A 23,476-nucleotide genomic window follows, 5' to 3' on the forward strand; every position below is an offset into this window, starting at 1 on the left:
AATAAAAAGATGATAAACAATGGACATATCAGTTAATGTTTACTGTGTTATGTACCTTTCAATATTTCCAAATAAGAGAAGACATTATTTGTTTAAAAAAGAACAAAAGAAAAAAGATAATGGACAGTAATCATTTGACCTCTCTAACAGTTTCAAGAAGTTGAGAGGGGAAACGTAGCTGTCAAATAAATGAAGTAGTTTAGTCGGAAGACCATACACCTGCAAGCCCGCGTCATCTATTTCTCACCCATTTGCCAATCATCAAAGAGAAGTAGATGTGCAACCCATTAAAGCAAATAATAAGGCTCCATATGCTGCGTGATTAATTACAACAAGATCATCATTATGATTTACAATATTCCACGATAACAAAGTATATTACATTTAATTAATAATATTATATTATATTTATATTACTTTTAATGTGCTATATATGTAGCTTCGCATTGTGTACATTTTGTTTTCTTCTTCCATACTGTTGCAGTGTGTCTCATCATGCACTGTAAATGATCCCTCATAAATAATAAGATAATAATATATAATATAATATATTTCATTTAGCATCCATTTTGGCTTTACAGCTCATACAGATTACTGATGAATAATAATAGAATAATAATAATAACAATAATAATAACTCATATGAATCAATTATATTTTAATAATATAATAATAATAATAATAATAATAATAACTCATATGAATCAATTATATTAAAAAAATATAGGGTAAATAATTAATATGTCTCTCTGTATTGCTCAATCGCACGCACGCACGCACGTCAGTCAATGCCATGGAAACCGAACCGAGGTTATTTAAGGCCGCGGACGTTCGGATTCTGCCCTTTGCACTTTGGACTTTGACACGAGCAGACCTCACCTGTGAACCCTCCTGTGAACCCAAACATGTGAACCCAAACCTGTGAAGGAAACTCTGAGACTTTTGCACTGCTTGAGTCTTTTTGTTGGAAACAAAACTTGTTGTCTTACAGAACTACACGAGATCCGGACTACGAGAGACCGAGAGCCGAGGACGAGCCCCTGCTGAAGCGACCGGGCTGTGATTTGGACCATAAGGTAAGACCATTTCTACATTTAATTTAGCATTTTTATTCTTAGCGTATCCCCTTGAATCCATAAAAGTGTTCTCAGTTTAGAAATCAGTGAAACCTTTTGAGTTTTAACGTTTATAATGTTGACAGGACATTTTGGGAAAACATATTTTGTGAAAAGTGACTCAGTCGATGATTCGTCGTGTAAAATGAGATTTGGGCTGCAGAATGTCTTGAAAATGTCGGGAGATGTGCGGAATGTGTTGACAATTAGTGCAAAGCCTCGAAACCCCTTTTATTTTAGTTGTAAGGCATCAAAACGTTGAAATGTAACTTTGAAATTCCCAAAAAAGATGGCGCCTCAAGCATTTTTATAGAATTCTCAAATGTACCCCGTAAAATGCATAAACTCGGCACCATGGTAACCATCGGGAACGCGCGGGCCGCCTGACCTGAGCTGCGCGTGACCCGGAGCTGCTCTGTTGTGACCGTTGAAACGGGCCTTATTGTACACACGTCTGATCCTTTTACTTTATCATATTAAAGTGATTTATTTAACATTAAAATGCACTGTGCTCGTTGTCGCGGTGCTTTGTTTGTGAAGTAGAGTTAGCTGAGCGATTAAATATCTCTTGTTCTGCCTGTTTTGTGATATACATGCCTAAAAGGTGCCTAATATTTCGAGACTGAAATAATATCGGCATTATAATTATTATAACTATGAGGATTTTTTAGTTGTCTATTTAGTGGTGCACTCAAAAAAACGATTCAAGCCCTTCTTCGAGGTGACGCATTTAAATATTGTTTGATACATTTAAATAAATCAATTACAAAACGAAGATATTTATATTTAATGGGTGTAACACAAAATGTATGAATACTTTCATTTATTAGATTTATTTAGGTTAGATGGTGTGCATGTCAACTCAAAAATAAATGTGTTTCATTGAGGACGACCCTTTGCGCATGCGCCAGCTGAGAATGCGTTGTTTACATGAGGTGAAGACACTTTCATGGCTGTACGGTGGTGCAGTGGCTCTCACTGTCGCCTCACAGCCAGAGGGCCGTGGGTTCAATTCCCAGTCGGGGCGTTCCTTCTGTGTGGAGTTTGCATATTTTGTTAGTTAGTTTATATTTTGAGTTGGACAAACACAAATTAATTTAATTCAATGAATATCGTTATTTTAGATGTATTTGATACAAATGAGTTGGACTAACTTAATTACATTTTATTGCACTGATGTGCTAAATTTGAGTTGGAGTTGCATATAATTATTGGATGGAAAACCTGCCAACAATTTAATTGAGTTCATCCAATGAGTCATTTCTTTGAGTGAGCCCCCTCAGGACTTGGTGCCCTACGCACAGCGCGTAGTGCGCGTTATGGGAGCGGCGGCGCTGTCTGTAGCCGTAGACCATAAAGTTCGCATGGACCTGTTTTTGGGGCCCTTAACTCAGAGCTATCGGTCTAAAACTTTCGGGTATTCATATTCAGATGCCCTTCTTTGAATTTGAAAAGGATCCAGATATTTAAGTTGTGGGCACGCAAGCAAGACGCGCGCATTGCCATGGTAACGACCTGGCCGAGGCTGCATAACAGCCGAACGTTGAGCCTCGGCTCCTTTGCACTTTGACCTCAACCCGAGCTTGAGCCCTCTGGTTGACCAGAGCTGTGAAGCTAACTCCTCGAGCTGTTGACCGCTAGCTGAAAGTTATCCTTGAATCTCGTTCTAGTGACTGACTTCCTCCCGAGAAGCCTGAGAATGGGGGACCACCTGTACGCACGGGGCGACGCCAGAGGTAAGTTTTATATTTATATTAGCATTTTTGTTATTGGTTCTTACCTTAAAACCATTTAAAACTTTCTCAGTTGAGAAACTAGTGAAACCTTTTGAGTTTATAGTTGAACAGTTCACAATGTCAAGGGGCCTGTTTGAAAAATACAGATGTGGTGGAGGTTTCTCTGTGTAAAATGATTATTTCAGGACCGGAATGTCTTAAAAGTCGCTGGATATCTGTGGTATGTGTTAACTATTAGTGTAGTGGATTTAAAACAATGTTATTTTATTTAGAGGGTATCAAATATGACAGATTTTACATTTAAATTTCTGAAGAAAATTAATTAATTAATTCTTAATTCTGAAATTGAATCATGCGTCAGCGTGACGTCATCGCACCAGGTGTGTTAGAGGCGCATCTGATTGAGACAATGAGTTGGTTTGTTTTGACTGTTTGACTGAAACGTCACTTATTCAACAAACATCTGCTCCTTTTAATTAATACTATCCCATAAACTATTTATTTGACAATTAACCCTCCTGTCGCACAACTAAAGGTTTATAAAGGGGAAAGTGAGAAGATATGAAACATTGTTTAGTCTGGAAGGTGTGGCTCACGAGTCTAAACAGTTGCACATTGACCTGCTAACTTATTGGTTAGCAGCTGGAATCTGAATCTATTATTGCTCAATGTAATCCAGAACTATTTTATTGAATGAAGAATCCTTAAATGTTTCCCTTCAGCTGGTGGAGACTACGATGGAGCTCCTGGCCTCCCTACGGCCGTCAGGTTAGTCGAGGAAGATAACATTGCGGACATTAGGCTTCATAATGCGCGTGTGTCTTTGTTGCGTGTCTTTGCCCTTTTAACACCAGACGAGCTCCGGCGCCGACTCCGACACCCAGACATCCGCCGCCGGTTCCGCCAGCTCCGCGCCATCCGCCGACTCCGCCAGGGACTGGCCCGCAGGTAAGTTATCAGGTTAGTGATACACTTGTCCCTTTAAACTTACACTACACTGTTTAAAGGACTGTTATTGGTTTGTATGGGCACTTTATTTTATATTCTACTGTAAATGTAATGTTACAATTCTTGCACTTTGTTGATTGTTGATTGTTTAATGTTATTGTCTAATGTTGCACCACCCGCCATGACACATTCCTTGTATGTGAAAATATAGTTTACAATAGACAGACACACAATATATACAATTAAATTAGAAACCAGCTGTGGAACGTCCTGAAGCAGCTCCGGCCCGTCCCCCAGAAACCAGAAGAGTCCACCAGGAGCAGCAGGAAGAGGAGGAGCCCGACTGCCCGGCAGGACGGATAAAGTGCCAACCAGCCTTCCCTCGCGCCTGGCGGGGGAAGGCTGGTTGGCACTTTATCAGTAACATGGTTATACTTACGAACATTAAGAAAAGTCTCCAAGTTTTTTATTTAGGTATCGATTGCTGTGATACAAGAAGAAACTTCCAGGATCTCCTTGACGACGACGAAGAAGATGACGAGGGAGGACCACATGAGAAGGATGAAGGACTACAGGACCAGAAGAAGAGCGGCGGTTGCCTTTCTTTCAGTGGGCGGAGTAAGTAATCCTCACTCAGACGACAGAAGTATCAGTAATACGATCCCATCACTGGAGGCCAGATCCAACCCAATAATGTAACGGTTGTGGAGTTCAGTTCAAACGTATTCATGTCTGGTGTTTGTGTCTCACAGGGCAGGACTCCTCTGTCTCTCTCCCAGCTGGAGGTGGATGTCAACCAACCCGTCACCTTCAGCAGACCACGACACAAGTCAATCAGGACCCCCCCCGCCCGTCCACCCAAACCCCCGACACCGCCCGCCCCGCCCACACAGGAAGCAGCTGTGAAGAAGACGGGCGCTTCAGCCTGAACAAGACATCATCATTCTTTCATTTGTCACATGGAATCCTGTATGTTCATGTAAACTGTGTACAGTATGTAGATTGTTATCTCCTGATTTTAATGAATACATTTACCACAACATCAAAATATGTCTTTTTATTCAAAACTACTGGGTCAGCAAATAGTTATGATGTTCACATTGGGTTATAAATCAACTTTAATGGTTGAGACTTATGCACTACAATGTTATAGTTTTTATATTTACTTATTGTGTTGATTCTTATTAATTAATGTCAGTCATATATTGTTAGTTTATGCCAGTGCTAATTCTTCATCTTCATAACGGGTAAATGATTAAACCAAAAATTATATTTTTGTTTTGTGTTTTGCCAAAAATAGCTTAAATGACCACAAAGATATTTTATCGTACAAAACATCCTACATGGCAAAACGTCAACATGCGTCATGTCAGTTGGCAACAATCAGTAACAAATACCAACATATATCTTCACTCTAAATAATCCAACTAAAGCAATGCCTCATTTATATTTACAAGAGTTTCATTGACAAAAATAGAAAATAGGAAAGTAAGTAACAGCAGTTTATGAAATGATGCTTTTATACCAAACTCCTAACTGGATGGAGAACATTGAAACAACCAAAGAACAGACAACATGGAGGAGGACGTCTCCACAGCCGCTGGACCTCAGCAGCATGAATGACGTCCTCTGGAGGCTGAGGACAGGAGACATGAGCCGGCACCTCGTCCAGCAGCTCCTGGAGAGTCTGGAAGCTCCTCGCCTCCCAGCAGCCGGACACAGGGCTCGGCCTTCTGGACTCGTTGAACGTGGCATGTCGGGTCCAACCTGTAGAAGGAATCAAACGGAGACTTTCATCGTCCCGTTCATCTTTGGGCCGACGGGCTTTCTGTAAGAACAACTCCCGTCACATCTAAAAAACAGAAAAAATAAACCGGAGCATGACGACCACAATAATGTGTATTTGACTTGAATACAGAAAGGGCACTTTTCTCATCCAGGGCAAAAGGGCAGGTGCTTGAGCACCACTAGGGCTCTACCTGCACGCGCACACTGAACTCATCGAAGTTCGGATTAACAAGTTAAAATAAGAAAACATCAATATTCACAGTTGGTCAGAGTGGAAAACCTGATTTTAGATCATTTATTTGGTTTGAGTCGAGCATGAATGATGTGAAAACTTTACCACACAATATGATATCAAACAGAATACAATCAAATGTATTACTTTTTTATATACCTACTTTTTTTCATTTCCGGAGCGCGCAACTCAATCAACAACCCTTTAATGCATTTATAATTCGGTGTGGCTTGCAGCAGCAGGCTCATAGAGCCTTGAGCTCAAAGAGCCTTGCTGCTGCACGTGCACCGACTATTGCCCTGTGGGCTTCTTAGTTGCAATGCTTCAGCAGTCCAACTATTAATCTTGTAAACTTTATTTAAACTTATTCTAATGCTTCTGTACGTATTTTGGACCCTTTCTCCTCCTTCATATATTAAGCTACCGAAACTGTTCAAATATTAAAATATTCAGCTCCTTCAGATTCATGATTGCTATGACTTTTCATATTTCTAACTTTTCAACTGTTCATATTATAAATATTTGATGGTTATTAATTTGAATGGGATCACAATGGAGAAATTCTTCAACTTTTAAAAGCTTCTAAGATATTCATAATTTCAGCCGTAATTTTTACCGTATATTTTCAAATATTTTTTATATTTTTAAATTTCCAAATGATCAATTTTTTTATGGAATAAATAATGAATGGGATCCAATGGTGGAAATCTTCAAATCCGCTTCCACTTTTCAACTTTAAAACCTGACAATATCGGTACACATTCAGCTAAAGAAACAATTCCACCTTTAAAATGTTGGCAAAATTGTTAGCTATAACTTTATAATTCAGCATTTTTGATGACTCTTATAGTTTTTGAACTGTCCCCGTTTTAGTTTGATGTGTTAGCCACACCATCTAAATTTATTACGAAATGTTCTAGTTATTCATCCTATAACTTTACCATTAACTCCACAAAGAGAAATAAAAAAATACACGTGATGTGCACAGGGGCTTTCCTCCTCTCTCTGTCCCGAAGGACACTTTTTCATTTGTCTCCTTAATTTAGACATGGACTAAATGTATAGAAAATATATACATTGAGAAATAAATAGATTTAAAAAAACATCTATTCAATAAAATAAATAAATAAAAGTTAGTAATTCATTAGGAAACCATACTAAATTATTAATTATTGTTCATATATTGCTACATTTCTAGAAAAGAACATTTTCGTCTTCATATTTCTTTTTTTCCATCCGCTTCTCATTCAATTGATTGATTGAGGGATCGATTCAGCTCGATTGTTGTGCTTGTAACAACTTTTCTTTTTGGGCTATCAACATTTCTGAAAGAAACATGGCCAAAAACAACATTATTTTAAAATAAAATCACTCAGCATTTCCTTTATGAAAATCAAGACCAGACCACCTACATTATTACTGAATATCTGATGTGTTTTTCTGATATTGTTAAAGATCACATTCTTGATATAAGGAATAGTGTATATGTTTTTAAGATTATAGTGGAGAATTCTTTATCTATATATTATATTATTTATAAATGTGGTGGGCAGCAAGGGCCTGTATATATTTACTTATAGTATATTCACATAAATATATTTAAATATATAATACAAACATATTTAAGGTGAGAGAACGTTTCCTTTTCTTTCTGGTTGCAGTCTTCTGATGATGGGAAAGCTCAGTATGATGCTGCATATATATTTAATATACATATATTTAAATATATTTATATTGAGTATATTAACACACATTTATATATCTGTTATCAAGGCTTTGTACATTTAAATTGACATCAGTATTTAAAACAGTCAAACGTGCACCACCTTTAACAACTAAATGCTTTTTTGTGCCACTGTTACAATGATATGAAATAAAATAGTATATCGCTCAGTTGCAATTTTACTGAATTTTGAGTACTTTTACTTTGATATTTTCAGTACATATTTGCCAATAATATTACTATTCTTAAGTGACTTTGTCAATGTAATACTTTTACTTGTAATGACGTATGACGACAGCATTCTGGATCAACTGGAGGGACATAAGAGACTTATTAGAGCAGCCTGATAATAAGGAGTTGCAGTAATCCAGTCTAGAAGTAACGCGTAAACCAGTTTTTCAGCATCTTTTTGAAACAAGATGTGCCGGATGTTTGAAATGTTGCATCGATGAAAAAATGCAGTGCTTGAGATTTGCTTCACATGGGAGATAAAGGACAAGTCCTGATCAAAGATAACAGAGATTCTTTACAGTGGTATTGGATGCCAGGGCAATGCCATCTACACACACCACATCACCAGATAATTGATCTCTGAGTTTCTAAGTTTAACATTGACAATGCATTCTTGTTATATTCTTAGTACAGAAAGTGTTTCACACCATCTGACACAGATGGAAGATATATTCTTCAAGTCTACAAACCTTGCATTTTCATATTCCAGACATCTGACAGAAATGTCTGTCAGCAGGCTGTCTGTCTTTGTCATGAGACGAAGACAGACAGCAAGAGACGTTGAACAGCTGAGAATGAGAATCTCAACTCAGATTGGTATGTTCCACCCTGGTAGCGAAACAATGCCCTCAAGGTTACAGAGCGTCGCTCTAAAGCCGAGGTGTGGAGCTGTGGGAGTGCACGGCTGGGCGGTGAGTCGGTCGTCATCGTCTCTGCAGCCGTACACGACCACGTCATCGCCTTGTAGAGAGACGCGCACTTTCCCTAAAGCCCTCGACAGCTCTAGTGACCTTCACTTGCTCAAGAAATACATTCAAGAGCTGTAGCGCTGAGCTCAGTACCTTGTTTATTTACACCACAACTGCTGGTTATAATTCCGACGCTAGCTTGAAATATGTTTTATGATTTCATTGAATTCACTCTTATACCTATGCGACATGAGCAAGTCCATTTGAACTGTAAAAAAAACCCACCGTCGTGATAACGTGGCTATTTCTGAAGCCCTGCTCCACTGTCAGAATGAAATATCTCAACATCTATTGGATGCACTGCCATGCTCGTTGGGACGGAGAGTCATGCTTTTTGCAGTCTTGTAGAATTTGCTGATTCTCTGACTTTTCCCTTGAGCCATGAGTAATTGTGAGTGAATGTCTCCACAAATGTTGGATTGATCTCGAGGGAATTTGGTGTATTGCATTGTAATAACATGCGTCTGACTTTTTTCTTCTTCATCTTCATCAAAATGTTAATTTGAATACTTCTGTATCCAAAAAGCTGCAAAACTGTCGGCATTCCCATTAACCCAGCTGTGCTCTGTGTTGCCCTTATGATCAAATGTTGACATGTTCACTTGCTAAACTACGATGAACCAGGTCCACACTAAACCTGCCCAACACCTGCCCATGCCATCTTACCTTTTCTGTTCGTGCGACCTTCTTGCCTTTGAACTTTACTAGTTTCTCCCTCCACCTCTCTCCTTTTCCATCTTTCAAAGGAACCCATGGGGGACATAATGGAGCCGTTATGGCCTCTTCCCGAGACAACCAATGCAGTCCAGCCCGGAGCGCTTCACTCCAATCAACATGGACAACACTTCAGATTGTCTAAAAAATTAATCCAAAGTGTCTTTTTTTCTTCCTTTTCCCTCAAAGTTTGCTCATACGTGGCAGAGAGACATATCCGGCGACGACTGCAGATGAAGACGATGTAAGAGGACAACTCTTCCTACAGCAGCTGAGAATGGGACCGCAGACAGGCTCATTACACCCTCAGGGTCAGGGCCTGAGGTGTTGGGCCTCAAGTGTTGAAAGGGTCTTGTTATCCAATGCAGAGGTCTTGGAGGAGTAGATGTCATCTCTGATTTAGTTGGAGACATATTTCCACCTTGTAGACAGCTTTACACCTCGCATGGTGTGGAAATAGCTGGGTTGATGCTTTTGATTGTAGCCACTCGAGCATTTGACACACTTAACAAGTTAATCTTGAGGGAGCAGAGAAGACCCTTCTTTGCTCCCTAATTGATGGACATTAAATGTACTTCAAGATAATTGAATTTGTTCTTGGGGCACATGATGGCTGTTGCCTTGTCAAAAGAAGGGAGAAGATTAAGATCTCGGTTCAAGAACAATCACCGAAATGAACAGCAGCGTTGACTCCAGACAGCTGAATGTGGACAGGGAACAGTCTGTTTCATTTTGTCCTGAGCTCATTAAAACTTTTTTTTAAATTATAAATGTAATTGCGCACACACACACACACACACACACACACACACACACACACACACACACACACACACACACACACACACACACACACACACACACACACACACACACACACACACACACACACACACACACACACACACACACACACACATACACACAACCTCTCGGCGGTGAAGTCACTGCTGAGAGGGTCAAACTAAGTGCTCTCACTGGAGCTCAGTAGAAGGAATTTCAAAACTATTTCACAGGGTTATCTTTGTCCTCAAGGTTAAAGAGAAGGAAACAATTCCAGGCCAAAAAGAAGGAGTGTGGAGTTACAGTGTGAAGTATCAGTTAGTGCCAACGTACAGGGTGGGGATCTGCTTGTTGAGCAGCAGCTGTGATCGTGATTTTTACACTAAACTTTCATTGTTACATCCTATAAACAGCACCAAAAAAAAGACAACAAAAAACACATCATACAAAATATTGAATATGCCATTTCACTGATTCAGAGGTTTCGTTTTTTATTTAATATATTTGGCAAATGATTTGTTCGTGATGCAAGCACACTAGAAGGGAAACGTCCTTTCTTTTGGTCAAACAGTTGTATACAATACAGAACTGCCGACTCCAAAAAAAGAAACTGATGTGCCAGTGTAGGATGTGAAGCAGTGATGTTTTATAATAGCACTCTTATATTTGGTATGCTTGTGGGTGTGTGAGCGTGAGACAGAGCCAGTAAGTGTGAGGGTGTGAGTCCAAGTTTGATATTATGTGTCACTGTATACTTGTGATCTGTCTCAGTGTGTCATGTGGTAATCTGAGCTCAAGGACTAAATCCAGGAAACAATATGCCATAAACACCTGTCAGTGAAACTTCTACTGTCTTTTAGTAGGCCTAGTAAACTGTAAATCGCAAAAACCATTAAGCAATTTAGTGTTGCACTGTACTCATGTCTCTATGAAAAAGATGAAGCCAGCAGCCAGTTTCCAGACTTTCTCTTCCCTGCGCTTATTCATTGTTAACAGTCTGATTATCAACCAGAGATGGAAAACTGGAGTTAGAGTCCAGACCCCATGTCTACAACCGGGTTGTCTTGGCCCGTTTACAAGTTGATTTTAAATCAATACATAACTAAATCATTGACTGTGTGCATTGCAATGCATTCAACCAAAAGCATATACACATGTGATTCGTCAATATTACTCGGACTACAACCAAAACTGTTGCACGTTCGGCACTCATATGCAGAATCTTTGCTTCGGGACAATGACCAAGCTGCGGTATTTGACGCATAAACGTAAGAATGTGTTGGATAATCATGTCAGACTCTAACATAGGTGGTGTCCCCCGGACAAAATTCTTAATTAATCATGAAAATAATATTGACCTCTTATCTAATAAAGACAGTGCACCCAGAAAACAATAAAACTTTGACCCATGACATGTCTGTCAACCACCGGCGAGACCAGGGGCCCAGCTACATATAAGACGGCTCATGAAGCTTCATCATAAGTGTTGACAGCAGACGGACAGCAGACAGCTGGGAATGACAGCCGGCGGTGCCTCTGATGTGATGAGGAATGGTTCGCTGGGTGTCAACAACCAACTGTCAACGTCTGGAAGGTCTGAAGTTGAAGGTGTGAAGTTGTTTGAGTCAAAAGGGTTTGTGTGCTTCTTGAGGAGGTCTTCAGGTTGTGCACTCAATGAACACATGATTTAAGGATCACCTCTGTTAACGCCAGAGTTATTACAAGCTTTAGCTCATTGTCATATACAATGAGGGACGTGATAAGTGTTCTGCATGACACACTATTTCTTTACAGTATGGTCTCTGAAGGCAGGCAGCTGTCATACCCGATCTTTTATTTTAGGTGGAGGGGGTCAGCTGAGGTCCACTGGGGGGCAAAGACCAGGAGAAGGAATCCAAGTAAAATATTCACAAGTTTATCTTTGTTCTCCAGGATAATAGAAGACAAAAAACAGTGTTAATTATAGAAATGACAGACCAACATGCTGTGCTGTTGTCTTGGTGTAGGCCTAAGTACGCTCAAATTGTTATGCAATTAATATTACAACAAAAAACTAACTAACAGGGACAGATCCACATTTCTGACGATATGTAAAATGTCTCAGAAACATGATTTATTATCATACACTATATACATCGCTGAGTTTTCTCTATATCTTCTATAATTAAAAAAACTGTTTCAGTCCCTTGAAGGACAAAATAAAAATACATTTCCATTGTCTGGCCAATGGTGACATGAGTGCTATTGTCCACACCTTTATCTCCAAATACAGATCTTACTTTTTTTGATTAGCGTCCTTTGTTTTCTTGCTCTTCCCTCATAGGTTGGCAAGGTACCAAAGCTCTGCCTCCTGGATGAATATAAAGAGGGGTTCAGAAAGAGGAGTAAGGACGGGAACGCAGCACCTGCGGGTATAAGTAGACATTTATTTTACACGACTTAACTTCATGTCATATATTGAAAACACATTGTGACTTTTTCGTTGTTTCTATCTAGAGACCAACATTTTCGAAGGGGAGAGGAAAAGGAAACAGGTAAATAGCGCCATACTGTCTGTTTTTCAAAATAAAATACATTTATGAAAATTTATAGAATCAAAATAACACGATGTTTCTGAGGTTTCTGAGTCTGAATAATATGCAAATGCCTTTCATCAAGCTGACTTTAAATAATTGTATATTCTTGATTGTCATAATTAATAGGTTACTACAATTACTGCCTTTTAAGTTCAGGATTTTTTACGAGAATGCCAGAGATATTCTGTAAAATGTTCTGTGTATGTTTTCTATGCATTCAATCAGAAACTTGCTGTAGGCAGCATGCGATCAAAGAGCTTTCAAAACCATGTTCTCGGTTCACAGCTTTCACGATGTCAGGCAACATCCTCATGGCGGAATTCGGGGTTGCCGCTTCCTTTCTGAGAAAGTCAGATAAGGAGCGTCTGGAGGCCCAGACCCGACCCTTTGACATCAAGAGGGAGTGTTTTGTGCCCGACCCTGAGGTGGAGTACGTTAAAGCCATGGTCACCTCAAGAGATGGCAACAAAGTCACCGTTGAGACTGAGTTTGGAAAAGTAATTATGTCAGATAGAAACACTGTGCACACTGTGACCTTGAATGACTTTTACAGCAATTCTTAACTGAGATATTCTGTCTGGTAAATATTTTCAGACCGTAACCCATAAGGAGGAAGATATCCACCCTCTGAACCCGCCAAAGTTTGATAAAATTGAGGACATGGTGATGTTCACCTTCCTCCATGAGCCTGCAGTGTTGTTTAACCTCAAAGAGCGTTACGCAGCGTGGATGATCTACGTATGTAATGAACGCAGGTCGATGTTTTTCTTTCCCTGCATGAAATCTAAGCCCAAATAAAAATACTTTTTTGATGTGTTTGTCCACAGACCTACTCAGGGCTGTTCTGTGTGACTGTCAACCCCTACAAGATGCTGCCGGTGTACGATCAGTCGGTGGTCAATGCCTACAGAGGAAAGAAAAGGAGTGAAGCTCCTCCTCACATCTACTCCATCTCTGACAACGCCTACCAATACATGTTGTCAGGTATGTCATGCTCTTTGTATATGTCATCTCATCTCTAATGGAGTGCTTTACGATCTCTAACACCAGGCACACATTCAAAGATAACTGAACATTGTCTTACATCTTGCAGACAGAGAAAACCAGTCTGTTCTTATCACGTACGTTTTTCATAAAAGTCTCATCTGATTCCAATTTTAAGAGCAGAGTTTGTTTTGTTTCTTTGTCATGTTCAGTGTTATTATGTTTTCATCTGCAGTGGGGAATCTGGTGCAGGAAAGACTGTGAACACTAAAAGAGTCATCCAGTACTTTGCCAGCATTGCAGCTGTTTCTGGCAAGAAGGATGCTGCTCAGGAGAAAAAGGTTGGTTTGATTATACATATTAAGAGTCTTTTTTATTTTTACGATCACGTAATATTCAACTTTGTGGCCTAAATGTTGCCTCTAATAAATCTGCAGGGTACCCTGGAGGATCAAATCATCCAGGCCAACCCTGCTCTGGAGGCCTTTGGAAATGCCAAGACCATCAGAAATGACAATTCCTCCAGATTTGTGAGTTTCCTTATTACTCATTTTATTAAAAAGGAACTGCCATTGTGCCCATCAGCTCCCCAAACACAGATTTTATCCCAGGCTACTGTAGATGCTTCGATTTCAACACAGCTCACAGATGCGTTCCAAAACATCTGTTTTTAGAGGAAATAAGGGGATTTTGCGGCACTAAAACAAAATCTTTATCCTTAAGTTACATTCTTGTAATGGACTAATCAAATTGTCTTTTTTTCCCTTCTCACAGGGTAAATTCATTAGAATCCACTTTGGGGTCAGTGGAAAGTTGGCTTCTGCTGACATTGAGACATGTAAGCAGAGTGTGACATGAACATCTCCATTGTGCAATACATTACCCAGGGAGGTTGTGCAATATAACAGAAGATATATCATTGTCATATTCGTCAGATCTGCTGGAGAAATCTCGTGTCACTTTTCAGCTCAAGGCTGAAAGAGACTACCACATCTTTTACCAGATTCTGTCCCAAAAGAAACCAGAACTGCTGGGTGAGCGCTGGATGAACCATATCATATATTTGAACCTAAATAAGTGCCACATACACACAGAGACTGACACTTTTCTTTGACAGATATGCTACTAATCACCAACAACCCCTATGACTACGCATTCATCTCCCAAGGAGAGACGACTGTAGCCTCTATTAACGATGCAGATGAGCTGATGGCTACTGACGTAAGAAACAGAGTGCATGTTAATTAAAGACTCCAGACATGAAGTTTCACAACTAACTTAAATGCAATTGTCGTTGTTCAAGGCTGCTTTTGACGTCCTGGGCTTCACCCAAGAGGAGAAGAATGGCATCTACAAAATGACTGGTGCCGTCATGCATCATGGAAACATGAGGTTCAAACAGAAGCAGAGGGAAGAGCAAGCAGAGTCTGACGGCACAGAGGGTAAAAGATAATCAAGACAATACAGTTTACCTTTAATCTCTATATAAAGAATATAACTACCATCAATTCATGACTTGTTTGACCCAAAACAATGTAGTTTATGCTTTTCCTGAACAAAATCCATTACAGATACAGACAAAGTTGCATATCTTATGGGTTTGAACTCTGCTGACCTCATCAAGGGCCTCTGTCACCCAAGAGTGAAAGTGGGCAACGAATGGGTCACCAAAGGTCAAAGTGTGCAGCAAGTAAGATAAATGCAGGCACTCTCCTGAAATGCATCTGAGGTCTGAAGAATAAAGTGTTCACATTTCATTGTAATTGATTTTCTGCAATTATCTAGGTGAACTACTCTATCGGTGCACTGGCCAAGTCAGTGTATGAGAAAATGTTCTTGTGGATGGTGGTGAGAATCAACCACTCTCTGGAGACCAAGCAACCTCGCCAGCACTTTATTGGTGTGCTGGACATTGCTGGTTTTGAGATCTTCGATGTGAGTATAAAGGGTTTTTTGAGACTTGAGTATAAAATAAACTTTTACTAACTTCTCTCTTTGAATGCTCTTCCTAGTTCAACACATTTGAGCAACTGTGCATTAACTATACCAACGAGAAGCTGCAGCAGTTCTTCAACCACCACATGTTTGTGCTGGAACAAGAAGAGTACAAGAAAGAGGGCATTGTGTGGGAATTCATTGACTTTGGTATGGACTTGGCAGCCTGCATTGAACTCATTGAGAAGGTTGGTGGAGAGTTAAATTGTATTTCACAATTCATGTAACAAGTAAAAGCTCAATAATCAATTCCTTCCTTCAGCCCATGGGCATCATGTCTATCCTTGAAGAGGAGTGCATGTTCCCCAAAGCCAGTGATGCGACATTTAAAGCCAAACTGTATGACAATCATCTGGGTAAAAGTCCCAACTTCCAGAAGCCCAGGATAATTAAGGGGAGACCAGAGGCTCATTTTTCCCTGCTTCACTATGCTGGTACTGTTGATTACAATATCGGAAACTGGCTAGTGAAGAACAAGGACCCACTGAATGAGACCGTGGTTGGACTATTCCAGAAGTCCAACCTGAAGTTACTGGCGGTCCTGTTTGCCGGGTATGCTAGTGCAGATGCAGGTAAGGGGTCTTTGACCACATGGATTATTCATCCTTGAATTGTTCAGATTATCCTCAAAGAAGAAAATGACAACTACACTTTTATATCTACAACTTCTATACAACCCAAGATGCAGCAAGCAAGGGAAAGGGAACAAAGAAGAAAGGTTCTTCCTTCCAGACTGTATCTGCACTGCATAGGGTAAAATATGGCTGCGGTTTGGTATATGTCACAAAAGTTGTATATGGGGCCTGTTCATACTCATCGTCTTCATTTACAGGAGAATTTGAACAAACTGATGACCAATCTCAAGTCAACTCACCCCCACTTTGTACGCTGCCTCATTCCCAACGAGAGCAAGATTCCTGGGGTGATGGAGAATCCTCTCGTCATGCACCAGCTGCGCTGTAACGGTGTGCTGGAAGGCATTAGGATCTGCAGGAAGGGATTCCCCAATAGGATCCAGTACGGAGACTTCAAACAAAGGCAAGAAAAGCAATGTTTATTGAGTGCGCTTTCATAAATCTCGCAAGGCACTTTGACACAACATCAGTGATGTAACCTAGTGTCATCGGGATCTTTGGGACTCAGGCCCTAACTTCTGTAAATTATTACGTGTGGGCCATGAGTCTTGATCCAAAGACATCGCTGATAGCATTGCTGTTGTCATTTATTTGCAAATTCATTCAATTATTGTAATGATGTTACGTTTGTACCACTTCAGATATCGCATCCTAAACCCTAACGCTATCCCTGACGGGCAGTTCATTGACAATAAGAAAGGAGCAGAAAAACTTTTGGGATCTTTGGATATTGATCATGAGCAGTACAAACTGGGACACACAAAGGTTGGTTTTGTTTACAAAGAGGAGGATTCAGTGGTGGGATGAATAATTGTGCCGGGGAGAAAAACGTTATGGAAAACGTTCTTTCAATTTCAGGTGTTCTTCAAAGCTGGTCTGCTTGGTGTTCTTGAGGAGATGAGAGACGAACGACTCTCTCTCATCATTACGGGAATTCAAGCGAGATCCAGAGGTCTACTCGCCAGAATTGAGTTCCAGAAAATTGTTGAGCGCAGGTCAGTGCTTTACTTTACTTCAAAAAAATAAACTAAAATACAGGACACGGTACAGAAAAATATATTGTAGCTAAATTATGTTGACTACAGGGATTCCATACTGGTGATCCAGTGGAACGTGCGGGCCTTCATGAGTGTCAAGAATTGGCCGTGGATGAAGATGTACTTCAAGATCAAACCTCTGCTGAAATCAGCTGAGTCTGAGAAGGAGATGGCCACCATGAAGGAGGAGTTTATAAAGCTCAAAGACGCTTATGCTAAATCGGAGAGTCGCAGGAAAGAGTTGGAGGAAAAAACGGTCACCATTCTCCAAGAGAAGAACGACCTGCAGCTCCACATTCAAGCTGTAAGATGAGTCATTCAGTCTACCAAAAACCTACACCGGTGTACTCACGAAAATGGGATGACTAACACATTGGTTAAATCTACTGTTTGCAGGAACAAGACAATCTCTCAGATGCTGAGGAGCGATGTGAGGGTCTCATCAAGAGTAAGATCCAGCTTGAGGCCAAAAGCAAAGAGCTCACAGAGAGACTGGAAGATGAAGAGGAGATGAACGCAGAGTTGACTGCCAAGAAGAGAAAGCTGGAGGACGAGTGTTCAGAACTCAAGAAGGACATCGATGACCTGGAGCTGACTCTGGCTAAAGTGGAAAAGGAAAAGCATGCCACAGAGAACAAGGTAATGAAAGCAGACGGCTGTAGGTTTGCAGTAGCAAACTTGTTCTGTCGAGTGGACTTTGGACCCAAAAGCAGAACTCGACCAGAGGTTTCCAAAGGTTTTGAATAAACTGAACACACTGCTGGACTTTAATAAGACTTTTCACTGCATCTTAGAAACCCCGTATTTTTTTCTGTTGAGTCTTTTTAGGTAGTCTCAAGTGTCTAAAGGAAAGAAAAATAAAGATCACTACTTGCTATTATAAGTATTGGCACATTTAGCATATAATAGAGACGTAAACCAGAGAAAATATTGGACATATATTTGGAGGTCAAAAACATGGCTCTAAATGAATGTCAATGTTGCTTTATGTTTGCTTGATGTCTAAACAGGCAACTATATGCGAACAAGTTAGCCATTGACTTAAAAGGTGGCCGAAAAACAAACAGCTGTTGCAGATTTAAAGACCGGTTACATGTATTAATGAAGAATGTTTCTATATTCCTGACTTAACAACTGATTTGAATCCGAAGGTTAAAAACATGACTGAAGAGATGGCAGTGTTGGATGAAATCATTGCTAGGTTGACCAAAGAGAAGAAAGCTCTCCAGGAGTCTCATCAGCAAACACTGGATGACCTGCAGAGTGAGGAGGACAAAGTCAATGCTCTGACCAAGGCCAAAACCAAGCTGGAGCAGCAAGTGGATGATGTGAGTACAGTCGTATTTACAACTGGAGTTTGCAAGTTTTCGAGCCACAATTTACAGAGTAATGTTTGGCATTTCTGTTAGCTCGAAGGATCCTTGGAGCAAGAGAAGAAAGTGAGGATGGATCTGGAAAGAGCCAAGAGAAAACTGGAAGGGGACTTAAAGTTAACCCAAGAAAATTTGATGGATTTGGAGAATGACAAGCAGCAGCTGGAGGAAAGACTCAAAAAGTAAAGCTAATTTGTCAAAGTCACAATTACCCATTGTGTGAACAAAGATGATTACTCAACAGTGAACAATGCTGTCTTCAAATGTAGGAAAGACTTTGAACTCAGCCAGCAGCTAAGTAAGATTGAGGATGAGCAAGCCATGGGTGCCCAACTCCAGAAGAAACTAAAAGAGTTGCAGGTAAAAAACAAACAAAGAGGTCTTATTTGATGCATTATCTTCAACTTAAATATCTTCTTCCTACTGAAACTTTATAACCATCGGATACATTTCATCAAGGCTCGCATTGAAGAGCTGGAGGAAGAACTGGAGGCAGAGCGAGCTGCCCGGGCCAAGGTGGAGAAACAGAGGGCTGACTTGGCTCGAGAGCTGGAGGAGATCAGTGAGAGGCTGGAGGAGGCCGGAGGAGCCACGATGGTCCAGATCGAGATGAACAAGAAGAGGGAGGCGGAGTTTCAGAAGATGCGCAGAGACCTCGAAGAGTCCACTCTCCAGCATGAAGCCACCACTGCGACGCTGAGAAAGAAAAGTGCAGACAGCGCGGCTGACCTGGGAGAGCAGATCGACAACCTGCAAAGAGTCAAGCAGAAGCTGGAGAAAGAGAAGAGCGAGCTCAGACTGGAGCTGGATGATGTGGTGTCTAACATGGAGCACATCGTCAAAGCTAAAGTAAGACATTGAATGCAATTACTTCACATTTTGTAAAATATGCTGTATTTGCATCCTTACAGAGAGTTAGATGAGAAGAAATGATCATCAGGCAGAGCTGGGCTAGCGCCCCCCCCCGTTTGCAGTATTTGACAAGCAAACAGGCTGCAGGGAGTCGCTCCTTATTTGCCATACAAACGACAGAAGAGAGTGACATAGGAAGATGAAAATGACGTGTGTTTGGAAAGTGGCATTGATGTTCTCATCTAACTCTCAGTAGGCGAATTAACGGATTTACTGAAATGTTAAACTAGCCTATGTCTTTAATACAGAATATACAGAACATTATTGTTGAGTTGTACACATTCTATGATTCTCATATTAATATGAATTATTTACCTCAGACCAACATGGAGAAGATGTGTCGCACTCTGGAGGATCAAATGACCGAATACAAGATAAAATCGGAAGAAGGCCAGCGTACCATCAATGACTTATCAATGCAAAAAGCAAAGCTTCAAACTGAAAATGGTAACCAGTTTGAATAACTCACATTCCTTTATGCTGTTGCTGATACACGCCTTCACACAACAAACCCCAGACTATTAGTGCATTCAGACCCCAGTGTTACATGATGTTCAGAAGCTTGATGTGGGGCTTACCAACCTTTATTTTACAGGTGAGTTTGCCAGGCAGCTGGAGGAGAAGGGCTCCTTTGTCTCCCAGCTGACCAGAGGGAAGCAGTCTTTCACTCAGCAGATTGAGGACCTCAAGAGACAGCTAGAGGAGGAAGTCAAGGTACATACGCTCTTTAGGAACTCATGCTCTTAAAATACAGAGCGTGATATCTACTGGCCAAATTACTTTCCCGTGTTTTTCTTTATCGAAGGCCAAGAATGCACTTGCACATGCAGTGCAGTCTGCTCGCCATGACTGCGATTTGTTGAGGGAACAATTTGAGGAGGAGCAGGAGGCCAAAACTGAGCTCCAACGCGGCATGTCCAAGGCCAACTCTGAGGTGGCTCAGTGGAGAACCAAGTATGAAACAGATGCCATCCAGAGAACCGAGGAGCTGGAAGAGGCGAAGTAAGGATTCAGTAGACCCATCTGGAGACAGTCCCTACATTTGACCATGATATTTCCATTTGATCTGAGAGGTCATATTTTTTTTGCGATTAGGAAAAAGCTAGCTCAACGCTTACAGGATGCAGAAGAAGCTGTTGAAGCTGCTAATGCTAAAGGTTCCTCCCTGGAGAAAACCAAGCACAGGCTTCAGAGTGAGATTGAGGATCTCATGGTGGACGTGGAGAGATCTAATGCTGCTGCTGCAGCGCTGGACAAGAAACAAAGAAACTTTGACAAGGTCATGACAAAGCAAATGAAAATACATTGAGTGTGTGAATGATTTAATAAAGTACCATCATTTATTATACAATTCAATTAGGTGCTGGCTGAGTGGAAGCAGAAGTATGAGGAGTCCCAGTCTGAGCTGGAAGTTGCCCAGAAAGACGCTCGTTCCCTCAGCACTGAGATCTTCAAACTGAAAAACTCATATGAAGAATCTCTGGATCATCTGGAGAACCTGAAACGAGAAAACAAGAATCTCCAAGGTAGGAAAATAGAAAAAATATAATGTTCCTTTAAACATACATTGCATACAGTGGAACGGTTTGGGCTATAGTCGAAAAAATGAATATGCACCAAACAGAGGAGATTTCTGACCTGACTGAGCAACTTGGTGAGGGAGGAAAGAGCATCCACGAGCTGGAGAAGATCCGTAAACAGCTGGAGCAGGAGAAGGCTGAAATACAATCTGCTCTCGAGGAAGCTGAGGTGACTTATATGAAATGTTGTGAATGTACAGTATATGGCATTTTTCCATTGATCCATTTTCTGGAATTACCTCTCTGGAGCTTTAAAAGATACACAGTGCATCACTGCTTTTAACAGGGCTCCCTTGAGCATGAGGAGTGTAAGATCCTCCGAGCCCAGCTTGAGTTCAACCAGGTGAAGGCCGAAATCGAGCGGAAGCTGGCTGAGAAGGACGAAGAGATGGAGCAGGCCAAGCATAACCACCTGAGGGTGACGGACACTCTGCAGAGCTCTCTGGAGGCTGAGACTCGCAGCAGAAACGAGGCTCTCAGGGTGAAAAAGAAGATGGAGGGAGACCTCAATGAAATGGAGATCCAGCTGAGCTTTGCCAACAGGCAGGCATCGGAGGCTCAGAAGCAGCTCAAGGGAGTCCATGCTCACATGAAGGTAATATATAGAGGCGAAACCGTTTTATTTCTTCTTTTAATTCTTAAAATAACGGATTTTAAGTCCTGCAAAGAAAAATCTTCGAAAACAATCTTTAAAAAAAATCTTTAAAAACGATATTTGCGAATAGGACATACAGCTGCAGCTGGATGATGCTCTCCGTGCCAATGATGACCTGAAGGAGAACATTGCCATTGTGGAGAGGCGTAACAACCTGCTGCAGGCTGAGCTGGATGAGCTGAGGTGTGTGGTGGAGCAGACTGAGAGAGCTCGTAAACTGGCTGAGCAGGAGCTGCTGGATGTCAGCGAGAGGGTCCAGCTGCTGCACTCACAGGTATTTCATTATTCATGTCATGGTATTTCAGCATATATTCAAGTTGCATTTATTTGTATCTTTTATTTAACGCAAGGCAATCAGTGTGAAACTTTGATTCTGTGCAGAACACCAGCTTGCTGAACCAGAAGAAGAAGCTCGAGGCCGACACGTCTCAGCTTCAGAATGAGGTGGACGAGGCGGCGCAGGAGTGCAGAAATGCAGAGGAGAAGGCGAAGAAGGCCATTACTGATGCGGCCATGATGGCGGAGGAGCTAAAGAAGGAACAGGACACCAGCTCTCACCTGGAGCGTATGAAGAAAAACATGGAGCAAACCATCAAAGACCTGCAGCACCGTCTGGATGAAGCTGAGCAAATAGCCATGAAAGGTGGCAAGAAGCAGATCCAGAAGCTGGAGGCCAGGGTGAGTATTTCTAACTTCCACCTCACAGTACCGGCGTAGAGTGCAATAAAACTCCACCCATAACTGCTCTTTTAGGTGAAAGAGTTGGAAAACGAGGTGGACATGGAGCAAAAGAGAAGCAGTGACGCAGTGAAAGGTATCCGGAAGTACGAGAGGCGCATCAAAGAGCTCACCTACCAGGTACGCGCTACAGACACAACACCGTAATAAACATTCACCAGAAGATGAGAGGTTATACTTCAACGAGCAATATGTCTCATGTACTAATTCAACAGACCGAGGAAGACAAGAAGAATCTGAGCCGTCTGCAGAGCCTGGTGGATAAGCTGCAGCTGAAAGTGAAATCCTACAAGCGAACTGCAGAGGAAGCTGTAAGCGTAAATACTACTCCTTCATTTCCTGAAATGTGGTCCATTTATGACTCAATTACAATGTTCCATACTTTTTTAGGAGGAACAGTCCAATACAAATCTGGGCAAGTTGCACAAGATACAGCATGAGCTGGAGGAAGCAGAGGAGAGGGCTGACATTGCAGAGTCTCAGGTCAACAAGCTCAGAGCAAAGAGCCGTGACATTGGCCCTAAGGTCAGTTATCATTAAGAGTAATACATTTTTTATTAGTAACTATCTTGGAATCATGCACAGACGTGTGAGAAACGTTCATGTTTCGGCAGGAATTTAAAAAAAAATCTGATTATCTGCCATTTTTTCTCTGTACAGAAAGCACATGACGAAGAGTGAAACCTTCAACAGATTCTTCAAGGATAAACAGTAGTGTGATTGTAGTCTTTTATTCTCCATGCAACATGAGTGAAATAAAGAATAAGTTAATGCTCCACCTTGTTTCTGTGCCCTGCATTTTATCAAATGAATTGAAGAAATTAATTGAATTACTACAAAGAAAAAAGTGAAGTAGAGACCTGCACTGTGAGGAAGAATCTCTTTCATTAAAAACTCCTGCAGCGTTTTCATGTTTCGACGCGGCGGGAGAGGAAGAACTCACTCCTTTGCTTCTTGACAAGTGGTTGAGAC

General features: G+C 41.0%; 1 protein-coding gene and 1 long non-coding RNA gene across 2 annotated transcripts; both read left to right on the plus strand.

Annotated features, from left to right (window-relative positions):
- Window positions 1-3,577: 3,577 nt before the first annotated feature.
- On the plus strand, window positions 3,578-4,847 carry LOC130206267 (uncharacterized). Its single transcript, XR_008834067.1, has 2 exons — window positions 3,578-4,417; window positions 4,552-4,847. It is a non-coding gene; the product is annotated as an uncharacterized LOC130206267 (long non-coding RNA).
- Window positions 4,848-12,463: 7,616 nt separating this feature from the next.
- Window positions 12,464-23,280, plus strand: LOC130206565 (myosin-6-like). The gene is made up of 38 exons (XM_056434590.1): window positions 12,464-12,553; window positions 12,881-13,092; window positions 13,190-13,333; window positions 13,423-13,579; window positions 13,689-13,716; window positions 13,815-13,920; window positions 14,017-14,109; window positions 14,354-14,417; window positions 14,515-14,613; window positions 14,697-14,800; window positions 14,883-15,021; window positions 15,151-15,269; window positions 15,365-15,514; window positions 15,592-15,762; window positions 15,837-16,146; window positions 16,257-16,327; window positions 16,407-16,612; window positions 16,851-16,974; window positions 17,068-17,204; window positions 17,295-17,550; window positions 17,643-17,885; window positions 18,398-18,574; window positions 18,656-18,801; window positions 18,889-18,979; window positions 19,079-19,468; window positions 19,852-19,978; window positions 20,127-20,245; window positions 20,337-20,533; window positions 20,627-20,810; window positions 20,892-21,057; window positions 21,156-21,280; window positions 21,398-21,706; window positions 21,837-22,040; window positions 22,148-22,444; window positions 22,520-22,624; window positions 22,720-22,815; window positions 22,895-23,029; window positions 23,165-23,280. Exons 2-38 carry the CDS (start codon window positions 12,889-12,891, stop codon window positions 23,183-23,185), a joined length of 5,814 nt encoding a protein of 1,937 aa, XP_056290565.1. The 5' UTR covers window positions 12,464-12,553; window positions 12,881-12,888; the 3' UTR covers window positions 23,186-23,280.
- Window positions 23,281-23,476: the final 196 nt, after the last annotated feature.

Source organism: Pseudoliparis swirei, chromosome 16 (genome assembly GCF_029220125.1).
Source record: "Pseudoliparis swirei isolate HS2019 ecotype Mariana Trench chromosome 16, NWPU_hadal_v1, whole genome shotgun sequence".
NCBI lineage: Eukaryota > Metazoa > Chordata > Actinopteri > Perciformes > Liparidae > Pseudoliparis > Pseudoliparis swirei.

Excerpts from the sequence above, each read along its gene's own strand:
- LOC130206565 (XM_056434590.1), top strand. The coding sequence starts at position 12,889 with ATGTCAGGCAACATCCTCATGGCGGAATTCGGGGTTGCCGCTTCCTTT. Across the intron at positions 15,515-15,591 it reads CTGGTTTTGAGATCTTCGAT|TTCAACACATTTGAGCAACT; the intron begins GTGAGTATAAAG and ends TGCTCTTCCTAG. Across the intron at positions 22,816-22,894 it reads AGCGAACTGCAGAGGAAGCT|GAGGAACAGTCCAATACAAA; the intron begins GTAAGCGTAAAT and ends ATACTTTTTTAG.